The 17,007-nt window shown below is 42.6% G+C and overlaps 1 protein-coding gene across 1 annotated transcript in view; it reads right to left on the reverse strand.

The window, feature by feature from the left end:
* The window catches only part of trpc4b (transient receptor potential cation channel, subfamily C, member 4b), a gene marked incomplete at both ends in the record, with an annotated part of 68,115 nt that extends 57,672 nt beyond the window's left edge, over positions 1 to 10,443 (reverse strand). The window contains one exon of the mRNA XM_079823013.1: positions 10,066 to 10,443. Coding sequence (XP_079679139.1) covers positions 10,066 to 10,443 — 378 coding nt within the window. The remainder of the gene's footprint in view (positions 1 to 10,065) is intronic.
* Positions 10,444 to 17,007: the final 6,564 nt, after the last annotated feature.

Raw genomic sequence — 17,007 nt, forward strand, 5'->3', positions numbered from 1 at the left:
TAGAACTGCGTACTGATATGCCCGCCCCTCGAAAGCAAACCGTAGGAACGGTCTGTGTCAAGGTAGAATGGAGACATGGAAGTAGGCGTCCTTCAGGTCGATCGCTGCAACCAATCGACTGGACGAACGCTTTCGAAAAGGCGTTTCGCTGTCAACATCTTGAACGGAAACCGGTGGAGGTAACGGTTCAAGACGCGCAGGTCCAGGATCGGTCAAGCCCACCGGTCTTTATGGGTACAATGAAGTACGGGCTGTAACACCCGGAATTCACCTCGGCTGGAGGGACAGGTTCGATCGCACCCTTCGCCAGTAGGGTGGCAACCTCCGCTCGCATGACGGGGGCATTAGCCCCGATCATAGTGGAACGGACTCCCCGAAAGCGGGGAGGAACCTGCGCGAACTGAATCGCGTAGCCGCACCTGACTGTCTTCGCGACCCAGCGGGACAGCCCTGGAATCTGAAGCCAGGCTCCCAGGAACTGCACCAGCGGGGTCAAACGGACTACAGGTGTACCCGGAGTGGGGCAGCGATGCAGCGTTACCGACCCGGACAAGGGAGGCTGTTGGGCGTCCCGGTGTGGGGGTGCGGTTAACGGCTGCGTCCTGACAGAGGAGACCAGGGAAGGACGCGCGTTCCACTGGGGTCTGCTCTGCCAGGAGGCTGGCGACAGAGAGGGATGCGAGTGGCGGGACCCGTGGGTGGCGCGCACTGTCATCACCGGTCTCTGGGCTCTCAGAGACAGGAACATGGGTTCTTCCCAAGCGCTGCTAGCCCGGGGGCCAGCAGCGGAAGGATTTTCCCCCGGCCCTCCACCGGGGGAAGGAGAGGCCCTGCTACCATCCCCTGGGAAGAACTGGAACCCATCTCTGAGTTGTCCACTTCCAGCGTGGCGTTTAACCAGGCTGGGGAGCGGACTGGGCGTCATCCTCAACCACCTCCACGGCGCGGCCCGGGTGAAGGCTGCTGCTGGGGCCGGGCGGGAGGAGGGAGGGCGCCCTCGGCGGCGAGCGGACTGAGGCGACTGAGCCGGCGGCTGGTGCAGCAGCTGGCCGCCGGGGCAGTACGTGTTACAGCCTCAGTCTGCTCTGGGGCGGCCGAGAACTGTTGGGCGCAGTTCCCAGCCGCGCCGCCGAAGAGGCCAGCCTGGGATATGGGTGAGTTGAGGGGGCGGGCCCACTCAACGTCCTCCAAATCACCAGGTAAGGCCAGGTGTTCTCCCGGACCACAGCTGTGGACATCTCCCGACCCAGGGAGCGTGTGGCCACCTTCACCGCCCGGGGGCGGGATCAGTCGCGGCACGCAGCTCAATGAAGAGCCCTGGGTCGGCTCCACCCTTGTGCATGTGCAACGGGGCGGCGGCCTGCCCGTAGCTCTGCAGGACCACGCCACCGAAGTAGACGAGCCCACAGGCTTTGGGAGGGTGCTTAGGACAGCCACACCACGCCACGTCAAGCCCCCTGTGGACACCGTAGTGCGCAACAGAGAGTTCAACAGTGGGGGTGAGGGGGCCCCAGTGTACCCTAGGCCGCGGCCCCATCAAGGGCAGAGAAGGTGGAGGAGGCCACCAAACGATCGCGGGAAGCACGGGGACTTCCAGGACCGCGTGATCTCCTCATGCACCTCGGGAGCGAAAGGCATTGGGGGCGGGGCCCAACAGCTGTCGGGTGCCGTCCCCAAAAACCAATCGCGCAACCACGAGCACTCGCGACTGGGCGGAGTTCCACACCAGCGCGAGACTCGCGGCTGCCCGAGATAACATGGCTGTCAACCTTAGGTCGGATCAGGCAGCGCTGACACACCCGGAGGCGGAGCACAACTCCTAATCGTCATCCCCAAAGGACTCCAGCCCACCTTGGGATGCGGCGATCGACATCTCACTGCTATCTGGAGCGTGAACGAAACGAACGAGGCGTCAGAGACGGGCCGCTGTTTCAGTCCAACACTCGCGGGTTTAAGCAATGTGCAAGAGGGGGCGTGGCCCGAGGAATGATCGTCGGGGTTCTTAATACCACGGCACCGCACTCAGGTCACCCTGGCCACCAGCCAAAGTACCGCCTCACTCGGAGACGGTAGATTGGGGTGTGGCAGAGGGGACTCTCTCTCCTCACGGAGATCACTGAGTCTCGACCGCAACATCGCGATGGTAACGTTCCCGCAGTGGGAACATGACGCATCCACAAACACTGCCCGAACGTGCTGAAGCCCAAACACATCGAGCAGTGAATGTGCCCATAGACAGCAACGGAGATCGATCGCACCCGGAAGTGCACGGGCGAACCGTCTTGAAAAAGACGTGCCACGCGCAAGCTCTTTTTGTGAGAGGAAAGCTCTGCAGAGTGCCGAAGCGCCCAGGGAAACACACACACAGCTGTTGCAGATCACTGCACAGATCAGCAGGCAGGCAGCATGAGATCGCTGGAACGCGCCGTAACACCAACACCCTGGAGAACCGCTGGTCTCTCGAAGACTGAAGAGAAGACTTCAGAATTCAGGCTTGTAGGAGTGAAGAGATCCTCTTGGCTCCAAAGCAGAAACATAATGCGATGTTCGCAGCGTACTTCCTTATATACCCACGAGGTGGGGCGGAGTTACGCATGCAAATTCCGCATGCCCATGGCATTGGCACTGCCATTGGGCGCTGTTGAATACGATGAAGATGATTGGCTTCTAAGCGAAACCCCCATTCGTTAGTCACTAACGTACGTCGTAGTGACTGAACGAAAGGGAACCAAACAAATCATTCAAACTGATTTGCGAGCTGAAATCGCACTGACATCGCACAGTATGCCCGCCTTAAGACAGTTCTGCCAACTTATTTGAATTTGAACAGGATCGACACAAAAGAGTGAATCATTTGTCAATTGAGCATTGCTTGTGCCCAGAAAAAAAGTATTTGAACAGAATCGACTCAAAAGAGTGATTCATTTGTGAATTGAGCATCGCTCATGCCCAGACAATAAAGATACAGCACGCTTGGAATAAAATATGCATTTAACAACTTATTGTGTTAAAATAAAGTAACGAGAGGAATGTTGCCCAACGTAAAAGTACAGTTTTTTTCATTAGAAATGTACTTAAAGTAAATGTACCCACATTTAAATCTACTCTTAAAGGAATAGTTCACCTTAAAATGAAAATTGTGTCATTTACTCACCCTCAAGCTTTGAACACAGAAAGATATTTTGAAGAATGTCAGTAACCAGACAGTTGATGGGTCCCATTGACTTCCATAGTAGGAAAAAAAAATACTATGGAAGTCATTGGGTACCATCAACTGTCTGGTTACCAACATTCTTCAAAATATCTTTCTTTGTGTTCAGCAGAAGAAAGACATTCATACAGATTTGAGGTTTGATTTTACAATTTGAGGGTGAGTAAATGATGACACAATTTTCATTTTGAGTAAAAATATTACAAATAAATACTCAAGTAAATACTTCGTTACCATTTCAAGCTTTCCTTTTCGGCGGACTGTGTGGGAAAAACTGCCACAGAGGGTGTAGTTGCCAAAAGAGCCAATACTATGGATACAAATATTTCCATGTGCTCTGCCAATCAAGGAGAGAAAGTTCCAGGACCTCCAGTCAATGAAACACATCATGCCTGTTGAGTGTCATCGCTAGGCCTACATTGATAATTTACCACATTAATAGGCATCAGGCAAGAACCCAACAAAGAAGAGCTGGAGGTGGAATTGATGAGATGCACATGCCTCCTCAGAATGATGTTAAGTTTGTTTGTTAGTGTTTTATTGTTGACAGAGTTGAACATTTAAAATTCCCTAAGTCACAAAGGCATGTTCAAAAATCCGCCTAAGTCATTTATTCCTGTTACGTTACATAATTGACATGCATTGTTATTAGTATATCAATAGTCATCTTCTGACATGAACTTTTTGAGTGACATTATCAATAAATATCATATATTCAATTATTGGTTCAGTTTTTTGTGTTTTCTGAGAAACCTGAAAATTGACTAAGGCAATTATTTTAGGAAGGTGACGATCTTAATCTTAATAAAAAGATACTGAATGTCCTAAAATGCTACAGTTGAAGAACTAATCTAATCCAACCATGAAGAACATGCAGTGCTTGAATCGTGGTGCTAAAGAATAATCCATTATCCTCAGAAACTGGAGCAAATCTGCCAAGAAGCCTGGCCAAAATCATATGTGAAATGTATGTACTTAAACACTACAAGAGAGTCTGCACACTCTACCAAAGAAGAAGTAATCAATTGTGAGATGAAATCAATGTTTTACGGAGAAGAGGGCAAACGTTTCGGTCACGTGACCTTTGTCAACTCCAAGCTTAAAGGGTTAGTTCACCAAAAAAATGAAATTCTGTCATTAATTACTCACCCTCATGTCGTTCCAGACCTTTGTTCATATTCGGAACAGAAATGAAGATATTTTTGATCAAATAAAAGAGCTCTCTGACCCCTCCATAGACAGCAATATAATTAACACTTTCAAGTTCCAGAAAGGTAGTAAAGACATTGTTAAAATAGTCCATGTGACTGCAGTGGTTCAACCTTAATTTTATTTTACCTAAATACTTTTTGTGTGGAAAAACAAACAAAAATAACGACTTTATTCAACAATTTCATTCTAGCCTGTGCCAGTCTCCAATGCAGTTTACTTTGTAAATACAGTGTAGCTCCTGCGTCATCGTCACACGCATGCATCGTGGTGCTCACGTGAACAGCATCAGCACTGTTTAAAACGTAAACTGCGTAGGAGACTGTAAATGTACCCTCATAAAAAAAAAAAAAACCTACAGGTTTGGTGAACAATCACCCCACATGCACAATGGTCAGGCATCAGATAGCCCCGCCTCCAAACTCATGCCTCTGGTTAAGCCATGTTATTGTATTGAAATGCTCATAACACCAACAAGTTACACTTTTCATGGATATATTGACCTGCTTGCTTATAAAACTTAAACTTATAAACTGGGCTATAGGATAAAACATTGAGGTATTCTAATAATTACAATGCAGAATCGGATGAATATGATGAATCTGCCATTTTAAATCAAAATCACACAGGAAAAGACTACATGCATGCAGTAATTTCTAAACATACACCATACTTGGGCACATGAAGGCAACTGAACAACTGCAAAAATCATTTATAGAAAAGTATATATTTTTTAACAAAATGAATGCATTTACAACATTTGCAATTCATGGTTATGCATTTTATTTTAAGGGCAAAACACAAAAGAACATTTTGAAAAATGTTGTAATTGTTTTTCTAGTTTTTTTTTTGTTTATAATGAAATTCGGTGGGATCCAAAATAAAATACTAACAGAATATTCATTTTTTGGGGGACTATACCTTTAACCCCCAATTTTTTTAAATCAAAAAATGTAAGACTTAAGACTAAGACTTTTGTTGCACTTGAACAACGAATGCACAAAACGGGGCGCATGCGCAGGTTGTGAGCGCCACAGGAATGAATGGAATGCTTCAGTACACATAGACCAAAACAATTCAAAATTGCTCAAAATTCAAACCAAAAATGCTAAAACTACCAATAAATAAATAAATGTCTATATGAGTATCTGAAAGCATACTGAAGAAACTGACTGTAGGACCCAGCGGAACAGCTCATTTGCTCCATATAGTCGATATGAAATATGATGTTCTATTATAATCTTTTTTTCCACGAGAGGTCAGCATAGACACACAATGTAAGATATTTTGAGCTGAATTAAATGGGTTATGCATGAAATTGTGAGTTACACCGATCAAGCATAACATTGACTGACAGGTGAAGTGAATAACACTGATTTTCTTTTCATCACGGCACCTGTTAGTGGGTGGGATATATTAGGCAGCAAGTGAACATTTTGTCCTCAAAGTTGATGTTAGAAGCAGGAAAAATGGGCAAGCGTGAGGATTTGAGCAAGTTTGACAAGCCGGGCCAAATTGTGATGGCTAGACGACTGGGTCAGAGCATCTCCAAAACTGCAGCTCTTGGGGTGTTTCCGGTCTGCAGTGGTCAGTATCTATCAAAAATATCGGCAACAGGGTCATGGGCAGCCAAGGCTCATTGATGCACGTGGGGAGCAAAGGCTGGCCCATATGGTCTGATCAGAAATGATGCTGGTTCTGATAGAAAGGTGTCCGAATACACAGTGCATCACAGTTTGTTGCGTATGGGGCTGCATAGCTGCAGACCAGTCAGGGTGCTCATGCTGACCCCTGTCCACCGCCGAAAACGCCAACAGTGGGAATGTGAGCATCTGAACTGAACCACGGAGCAATGGAAGAAGCACAATGGAAGGCACAATCGGAAAAAGGCAATCTGGCGGAGGCAGTGTAATGCTTTGCTCAATGTTCTGCTGAAACCCTGGATCCTGCCATCTATGTGGATGTTACTTGGACACGTACCACCTACCTAAGAATTGTTGCAGACCATGAACACCCTTTCATGGAAACTGTATTCCCTGGTGACTGTGGTCTCTTTCAGCAAGATAATGCACCCTGCCACAAAGCAAAAATGATTCAGGAATGGGTTGAAGAGCACAGCGAGTTTGAGGTGTTGACTTGACCTCCAAATTCCCAAGATCTCAATCCATCTCAATCGAGCATCTGTGGGATGTGATGAACAAACAAGTCCGATCCATGGAGGCACCACCTCGCAACTTACAGGACTTAAAGGATCTGCTGGTAACATCTTGGTGCCAGATACCACAGCACACCTTCAGGGGTCTAGTGGAGTCCATGCCTCGATGGGTCAGGGCTGTTTTGGCATCAAAAGGGGGACCAACATAATATTAGGTCATAATGTTACGCCTGATCTGTGTATTTTGAATTGAAGTTGAAAGAATATGAAGAATACGATTAAATAACTATTCATTTAATTTGTATTTATTGACAAAATATAGTAATTTAAAAGGTAAAATAAATAAAAAATAACAAAACTGTATTTTTTACAAAATTCGGGTCATTTTGATTACAAAGTACAAAGGAAGGATGAGGGTTAAAGTAAAATCGGCCCCACTTTATATGGCCTTAACTACTATGTACTTACATTAAAAAAATAAGTACAATGTACTTACTGTGTTCAAATTGTATTGCAAAACTCTTTTGCTTATATTGAGGTGGGATATACGGGGAGGGTTAGGGACAGGTGTGATGGTATGGGTAAGTTTAAGGGTAGGGTTTGGTGTAAGGGAAGTGTCAACTGTGTAATTACAAATGTAACTACAGAAATTAATTACAGATGTAATTACATGCAGGTATTTTTTAAAATGTAAGTACAATATAAAAACATGTATGTACACAATAAGTGCATTGTATAAATTTTTTAATTAAAATGTTAGTACATAGTAGTCAAGACCACCTAATATAAAGTGGGTCCGTAAAATCTATAAAACCAGCTAGAACCACTGCTTTAAAATAGTGTAGTGGATAATATCTGATCCTTCAGAGGCAAGTTTTAAAGCAGCTTAAACAGGGAGCTATACACTGCTACATGAAGATCACACCACATTTGGGGGAGATGGATAAAAAAAACAGTGAGAGGCTGAAAGAAAGAAAGCGTGTGAAAGAGAAAACCAAACAGCATGGGCTAAAAAAAGTGACTAAAAGTGAGAAAAATTAACGAGTTAGGAAGGAGTGAAGTGAGAGAAAATGAGTTGAGAGTTTATAAATTAAAGCTACATGAGAAGAAAAGGTGCAAATTAAAGGTAGGGGGTGATTAGCACATATCGACTGATATCTCCATCCTTTTCACAAGAGCTCCAAGCCCACGGTGACAACGGCAAAAGCTGGACTCTTTGAGGAAGATAATGAAGGCTCCATTTGGAGAGACATGTTCAGGCTGGCAGCCATACTGACTGTCTACCACTGCAATATGACTCTTTGAAGCTCATCCTTAACCACAATAGACCGGAGAGGTGAAGGGAAAATAATGGGAAAAGTAGAAGGCTTGACTTGAAATGTCAGTAAGATGACAGTTCAAGTGAGCTTTGTGTTTAATAAGTGAAAAGAAGCCATTCTCTGGATTCATTACTCGCATTTCCAACAAAGCTGAGGGACATGAAGAAGAAAGAAAAAAGACCCTCTACCACAACATAATTTTACTGAGACCTGATCTGAGCAGTGCAACACAAGAATGCTAAAAATTTTAACCCAATTTTAAAATAATTTTACCTATTATTAGATGCTTTCAGTTGTGGAATAATTAATAATTGACGACAATATATACATAATAGAGTTAAAAAAGACTTCAGCTCGAATGCAATGACATCTGTAACTGAAAATGTTTAATTTTGCCTGAAACTGCATCAACATAGACCAGTGCACAAAATTACAAAATAATAAATAACTACTTTGCTCATTTAATACTTTTTCAGAAATTGCTAGTTCCGTAAACAACATGTCACGAAGAGAGAACCATAATATCATAATTTCGTCATCGGAATCATAATTTAGGAAATCAAAGCAAACAACCTGTTCCTGTGTACTCACTCGCCCTCTTGTGATCTTTAGACATGTTGATTTAGTAATTTGCATATCAAATGCATTTAAATGTGACATTAATAGACATAGACAGGAAGAGATACAGAGACAGCGGGGGGAAAGTGCTCAGGGATTGAGGAAGGGAAGATCAGATGTGCAGCTGCTCTGGTCTGTGAATGGGGCATCCATGCCATCATTTCTCTGAATCAGTGCCTCAGAAACCAGTCTATTCATAATTAAATCAAAATTAAATTAAATCAAAGTTAAGAAGGGTGGACATACAAGTAAGGCCCAGCAAAGGTTGCACCGTTGAAAAGCAAACCCTTTTAGAACAACAGTTCACATGCCTGAGTGTCTGAATATAGAGCTTTTTATAGCAGGCAGTTTTATCCTCTGAAAAGAAGCAGGCGTCCAAGCACACTATTTCTAAAGTGTTCATATATCAGCATTAACAACTGAAGACGTAATTCCTTTCAGCCCTAAAAGCACTCCTATCTGCAATAATGGGTTGATTACATGATAATTTGATAAGAGATGTTTTGAAGGTTTCGTGTCCAGAGAGATCCAGCTAATCATGTAATGGCAAATACCTCAATTCAGACATGCTCTACAAGTTCTGCCGTTTTGAGGGTTTCGTTTCGGGACTGAAAAGGACAACATGTATGTTCTGGGTCACAGAGATTAGGGGAAAACAATGCAAAACGCAAATAATAAAATGAAACTATTCATATAATTATGCATAGTTAGGATAGCAAAATAAATAAGCTTATTAAACTGCAGGGAGAAGAAAACGTACGGTAAAGTAAGTACGGTAAATAAAGAAAACGAGATTTAAACAATAAGACTAACTGTGTTGAGCTATACCAATCATAGTTTTCTGTCGATGAATGTATCCAAACAGTTTCTCACCTGTCTAATAAAATGCATACTATATCAAAGCATCTTTGGTGTTTCCATGGTTTCTATGAAATAAACCCGGAAATCGAGGGTAACGCGGGTATGATGTCATTGAAGGTCTGTTTCCTGGTTGAAATTGCTTATTTCTCTGGATTTAAACATTCTTGGATACATGTGGGATAATGCAAATACACAAGTCAGCAAAATATATAACTGTTCTAGTGATTTTTGGATATTTTAACTCAAACATCTTACATATTGTGGCTTTAAAAAAACCTGCTTTGTTTGGCAATGAATTGTTTTGTGCGGATAATGATTGACAGCATGAAATCATCAATTCAAAATAACTTATCGAAACCAAAATTGTCAATTTGTTTTCCTATTCATGCTAATATTTTGCATAGTTGTTGCATAGTTCAAATAAAGACATTTATCTTTTTTTTTTAAATGTTTACAATCAACCTGGTTTCCACAAGTCAGGCTGGTCTAGTTTGATGGTTTTTAAGGAGTTTGGACAGCCAACCAGTAAACACTGAAGACCAAATCTAAATCTTCAAAACCGATCTGGTTTAATTATGCACATTCCATAAGTTATGTTGGAATATTGTTATAGTTTTACTGGAATGTTGAGATATGTGCATTAGCAGACTATGAACTAGCAGACAAGTACTTTACACACAACACTCACAAACCTGTTTCTCTCCACTGGGCTTCTTGTGGTTCAGCAGGAGCTCCACGGCTCCCACCACCTCTTTACGGATGGCGTGGAGCAGAGCGTCCCCGACATACACGTTGAAGCTGAGGAGCAGCTCGATGATCTCCAAGTTCTCATTCTCAATGGCTATGAGCAGCGCCGTGCGCCCCAGAGGATCGATGCAATTGATGTTGATCTTGAAGTAGATCTCCGCCTCTTCCAGCGATAGTTTCACGCTGGCGTAATCGCCCTTCTCCACGGCGTTGAGGTAGGACTTCTCCTGCCCCGAGAGCTCCGACTCAGCGCGCACTATCCGCAGCGGAATGCGGTCCCGGTACGAGGAGTTATCCGTTCTGCGGTAGTACAGCTGCGACATGGCTCAATCCATCACAAAACAAGTGGAGAGCGATGAGTAAAAGCAACCTAAAGACAAACACAACTGTGTATACCCCTGGAAGGCTAATTGATGGTTTTAAAATGACATTCTGTTGAAAATCCGTTTTCGACCAGGAGCTGGTCTAATTATTGCAGGTGCAAGGGAGACCACACTAACCAGCAATTTGTTTTAACATTGTAGCTGGTTAACCAGCTAAAAAACAACTTGTACCAAGAAATGACCAGCTGGATTTTACAATATAGGGAGTCATGCAAAATGCTTTGCACAGCTGAATAGATCATATTTACATTACTATTTGTATAGAGTTATTAAATTGTAAGAATAGAAAATTAAATAAAAATTAAACAAACTTCAATATCAACCAAGCAAGAAATAATACTGCATTACACTTCAAATTAGACATATTTTACGCAGATCTTCCCTTGTGTTTGTGTTTTAGAAAATAAAAATGAAACATCAGTTCTTGGCTTGAACAGAAAACCAGGCAAACCTGCCAAAACACCCTATCTCCAAATTACGCATGCAATGACAGCGCCATAAACTCCGCTTAATACGTCTTCAATCTCATCAAGAATCACGCCTCAACTTTTAAAGAGCATGTGGAGGTGGATGCGTTAACAATCACAATTCGCATTGAACGCATATGGTCAAATAAACAGCATGCACAGTTCAAATCTTTGGAAAATAATGCTGTATTGTACTACAGAGCGCAATGCAATAAACCCCCTCCCCTAAAACTCACCTTGCTGTCGGAAAAACTTTGATCCTCACATTTATAAAGCTGATGCAGCCAACTCCACCGATTCATCACATTAGACACTTTTGGAGCAGTATTCCTGCGACCGCACGAGGAATGTTGCGCATGGTGTCTGTGTTGTGCTGCCACGGCACCGACGCACCGCTGTAATCATGCTGGAATTGCAATTATCCATTACGCACCCACAGTGCATTGTATTAACATAACATTTCCTCTCTGTTATTTCAGTTCAGCTGAGCCCATGTCTGACGTAGATGATGCTGAAAATGGTAACCAAATTAGCATTTAAATGAATTACGTAGCTAATGCACGTGCTTCAACAAAGAAAAGCATTAAAGGTCCTGTTCTTCGTGATCCCATTTTTCAAACTTTAGTTAGTGTGTAATGTTGCTGTTAGAGCATAAATAATACCTGTAAAATTATAAAGCTCAAAGTTCAATGCCAAGCGAGATATTTTATTTAACAGAAGTTCCCTTTCAAAGCCTACAGCGAACGGCCGGTTTGGACTACATCCTGGTACTTCCTGCTTTAATTAAGTCAGTAGAATTAATAAATTAATTAAATTAATACACGATTGATTAACTTTTTCGAACATTATTCTTTAACATTGTCTTTCTAACATTTTTACTGTACATCTATGAAATGCACTTTCTGTAAAGCTGCTTTGAAACAATGTGTATTGTGAAAAGCGCTATACAAATAAATTTGAATTGAATTGAATTGAATTGAATAGAACAGTTTGTTGACTAACCTCCGCCCACAAGAATACGCGAAAAAGGGGGCGTGGTCTTGTTGCTCCCTCGTGGAGAAAAGGAAGTGTTGCGTTCGGTTCGGTTGCGTTTGTCGCCATGTCGTCCAGACGCTGTTATTTTCATCCCGGAGTCAAATCACCTTTGTTTGGCCTTCAGGGGCTGTAGTTTGAGCGCGTTCATCTCCCCGTTATGGTAAGAGGCGTGACATTCCCGGGCAATGTGCGCTAAACTGCTGTCGAATCACAACACGGGAACCGCTGGCACAATCAGAACTCGTTACGTGTTTCTGAAGGAGGGACTTCATAGAACGAGGAAATTCTCAGGCCGTTTTGAGGACAGTGAAAACAGCAGTATACAGATAAGTAAATTGTGTGAAAAATACTGTTTTTTTACACATGAAACATGAACACATGTTATATTGCACACTGTAAACACAATCAAAGCTTCAAAAAAAACACGAAAAACGGGACCTTTAATGCACTGTCATTTATAATCCGGAAAAAAAGTAGGTCACATAGCGGCGTTGTTTGGAAGAGATTGCGGGCCGACCCTACACATAGTACAAGGGACATTTTATCTGAACAGTTATGAACATCCACTAAACTTGAAAGGCTTTCATACCTACCTGTTAAAATGTTAGGGAGATCAGTAGGGGTGTGGATCGTAAAATAATCTGTTTTTTTACAGATTTCAACTTGAAAAGGTGTATGTTGTTTGCGCTGTATGTTTTGATTCAGTAAAATTGAACTAGGACATCTAAGCATCATTACCTCAGGAATCGGACTACAATGGTCACAATAACCGACTGGCTCGGGAATCATGTTGCCTGTTCAAATACCCACACTAGCGGTCTTGGCCACTTGAGAGCGCAAGCACGCGACAGGAAGTAGCCTATGGGCAAGACTGTCCCATGGCCCTGTCCCAAATGGCACACTTCATGTACACTTTTTGTCTTGTGGACTTACAGTGGCCGCTGCATGAGCGTGTCCGTTAAGTCCACGAGACCCCAGGGTGTCCCATTAGGTCTCAGAAGGGTGCTCACGAGCGCTCCCTTTGAGGTCAATATGCGCCCTCGATGCTTCTGCCGAGCCCGCACTGGTGCAGGTTACGCAGCGGACTTCTTCCCGGCTGTCAAAGCGGCATTACGTCGTGAAAGTGCGGACTCAGAGGAAGACCGTAAGGGTTTAGGGTGCCATTTGGGACAGGGTCAAACTGACAAAGCACAGTGCCCTGAACGCAAGCACACCACTGGAATACCGAATACTGAGGCTTAATCCTGGCTTAGTCTAAACCCTGTCTGTGGAACCGGGCCAAAGTGTTGCACATTTTACTGGTGCAAAGATGAGTAGACTAGCCTATGTGCATTTTTACAACATTTGCAACTGCTTTTTATCACTTAATTAAAGCACAGCAATTTTAAAATATGATAAATTATTGAAAATTAAAATAGAGCTCAGTAAACACCCAGCAAGCTATAGCCGTCATTTCACCATCTTGGTTAACTATAGAACTGACATAGTCCGGCTAAGTAACCCAAAAGAACCTTGAATTTGGTTACATGCACTGACTTGCACTATTTTAAAATATGTCTGCCCCATTGTTTTGTCTCAAAATGCACACAATGCAATGTTTTGTTCCAAGGCATGTTTATAAAAGCTACTTAAATGTCCTAACTGAACTAAGGCTTTATCCTGGTTTAGTCTAAGCCCTGTCTGTGTGGAACCAGGCTAAGTGTGTCCCATCAGGTAACCAAAAGTTCTACACATACTTGCCGTCTTCAAGGCTTGAACACTTGGGCCAAATACAGGAAATACATCATGTAAGTAGACAAATGGTTAAGTGCAAAGACTGCAAGTGTGGGTATTTGGACAGGCCAGTTGTATGTTCTTCATTCACTAAGAAGAAAGTGTTCATTATGTTTTGGATTCACTAAAAAAGAACCGACTTGTAAGAATCATATAAGCTCGATATTCGGACAGCACTGGCAGCATTGTTGGCTGCACCTTAAAACTGATAAATGCTGCCTTCGAAGGACGCATTCCAAGGTAGGAAGGCATCAAGGCACGTCCAAATCCAAAGTTAGCTTCACTTCCTGTCTGCTAAAACACTTTCATCTGATCGATTTTTGAAGGCAGCAGATGTCCTTCACTGCCTTTGATATCCCATAATCCTGTGCTTTTCTTTCTGTGACAGTTGAGCTAAAAAAATAAAGATGGCGTCTGAAAGTTGCGGTTGGTGGTCAGTTTGTGTGCAAATGTACGATACATTTATGACCAACGTTTTCCAATTTTGATGTCATTTCAAGCGAGAAATTACTATTGTAGTAATTAAATATTTGCTTAGTTTTCACTAAAGCTCTCTCTATTTAGCTGTATATCATTAAACTGTTACGCTGCCTCAGAAGTCTGTCCAAAATCAGTTTCGTGAGGTGCCTTCGTGCGCAAACACTGCCTGCAAAGTCATTAAATGATAGGGCAGCGAGGCAACAAGTCAGCTGAGCTGACTAAATTTAAAAGAACCAGCTCATAAGAATAATCTGTCTGGTTTGGTGTGCTGTTCTTGTTTCACTAATAAGAATCTGTTCACAAGAGTCATTAGTTTGGGCATTGCGATAGACAAATTCTAATTTGATTCAGTGAGAACGGCTCATCATGAGCTTACATTTATCGAGAATGTGTTTTTGATTCACTGAAAATAACTAAATTACTGGAATCGAACTGGTCACTTTTCAGACTGTTTTATACTCATGCATGTTTCACACTATATAGATTCAGGTTAAAAGGCTAGAACTGTGAGCCTTTTTAAAAAGGCAGTCACAACAAAGTTTTACATTACTTGTTTGCTCCCTGAGCAAATAATTTTCTTGGTCATAAGCCCCGTTTCCACCGAAAATACCTGGAACATTTTGTCAACGTTTTGTTCCCCCAGACCTGTTGCTGTCTGTTTCCATTGCAGTTTAAAGTACAGTGAAGATTAGTCCGGTGACGTTGGAGTGCGCACAAATTTCCAGTTCCCGCTGGATTTTGTCCTCCACATAAGCTTAATAGATCCTGAACCTTGTCGTCGGTCCATCGGTCGTATTTTTTAAACTTCATTGTTGATTTGACCGCACGCACCGCAACAGACTTTTAGGTTGAAATAAAATGCTATGTTGAGTCACCCAATCAAAATGCTGCTTGAACACAACCAATCAGCATGTTCAGCACCCAAGTCCCACCCCCCAAAAGTTCCTGAACTTTGAAAAAGTACTACCTTGTGAGCAGGGACGTTTTGAGAGGAACATTTTTACCGGAACTTTATTTAGACCCTGCTTCCTGCGGGTTGTGGCTAGAAGGAATGCAGCAACAGCGAGGCAAAATCTCATGATAAAATAACAATACATTAATTTTTCTACTTCTGATTGTGTTTTTATTAACATCTACACATAGCCTGGGAAAACCCAGACAACTTCCGGCAAATTTAGATTTGCTCTGCAAGTAGTCTGGCAAAGACCCCATTCAAGCCCATTTCTAAACCCTAGAAATCGCGGTACCAATTAGAAACGTTGGGGCGGGCTTTAGACGATGACGACAGCGCAGCGACATTGAAGCAGATTTGCCGCCCGCCGTGGAGCATCACTCGTTCGAATCAGCTATCGCGTCTGTTTTAAGCCATTTTAACTTTTCCTTTTCGTTAAAACCCGAGCAAAGAACAACACTCGAAGCCTTCATATCTAAAAAAAGATGTTATCGCTGTCTTACCGACTGGATTCGGCAAAAGTCTGATACCAGCTTGGCCCTTTGGTGGCTAAACGAATGGGTCTTAGCGAGAGCCCTCAGGTAGTGTTAATGTTTTACAAAATATAGTTTAAGTCCTTTTCAGGCGTGAATGTAGTTGTTTAAAGCTCAAATATGTGGTTTATTTATAAAGAGAGCGCCTTTTTTAAAATTTGATCTGCCGTTTTCGGAGTTGTGAACTCCAGTGGTTCAGCGGCGCTCAATCGATCATTCAGCCCGCCGAGAGGCGCCTTTCCTCGGCCAGTCCTTCTGCCGTCTGCCGCTGGCTCTGATGTCTCTGTAGTGGTTAAACCGTCTCGTCTTGTGTAGATCTAACGGCTGATCTTTGCTCTTATTAATCTATAATTTGTTCCTAGACAGATCGTTTTGTCTGAGGGCAAAGTGAAGTTTCATAACTTTATATTTTTAAGATATTAAACTTTACCGTTGCAGTCTCCTAGCGCTGACTTTGACTGAATTGCTTTATTTATTGTATAGCTTCTTACACCTTTTACTTATACTTTTATAATTGCTATTGATGATCACACATAAACTGACATTTAACAAAAAGAGACTGGGTTGTGTTTTGTGTCATATTTAATTTATTACAGTGATAATCATAGCCTATATTATGCCTATATTATGTGTGTGTGTGTGTGTGTGTGTTTAAATGTAAACGAAAAGAGGCTGGGTTTTTTATATTTCGTTTTGTTATAAACATGCATTGACGATAATATGCATTGCCTGCACTACATATATACTGAGTGATACTGTCAAGAACGCTGCTTGTCTATTAGCAGAGTAGGCAGATTAGTGTCCTCCCGTCCTCGGGAGTTCATTCTCCGGAGTCAAACTTGGTAAGTCACGGACGCAAGTCAGAAAAAAAAAAAAATTAAACATAATAATAGCCACACGAATGTGGTTCAGGCAACGCGTAGCTAGGCCTACATTGATTATCTTATATATTTATAATAAAACGAAGTATAAAACACCCTGCCTCTTTTCGTTTACATTTTAAAAATAATATATTAAACATTAATATGTGGTTTAGGTAAGGTGACCAGATTTCTGAAATGGAAACCGGGGACATTTCCTATTTGAGAACACAAGTACAGACAAGAACACATATTGAGAAACTGCCAGAGTCTCAGATGTTTCTCCGTCGCTCTGCATACGTCATATCCCTCATCGCTCTGATTGGTTTTAGGTCTATCCAATTGCGCTGAGAGGCATTTGAGCGACGCCCCTTGGTGACGCCCCTTTGGAAATGATTTGTCTA

The sequence above is a fragment of the Gobio gobio genome (genome assembly GCF_949357685.1).
Source record: "Gobio gobio genome assembly, chromosome: 8".
NCBI lineage: Eukaryota > Metazoa > Chordata > Actinopteri > Cypriniformes > Gobionidae > Gobio > Gobio gobio.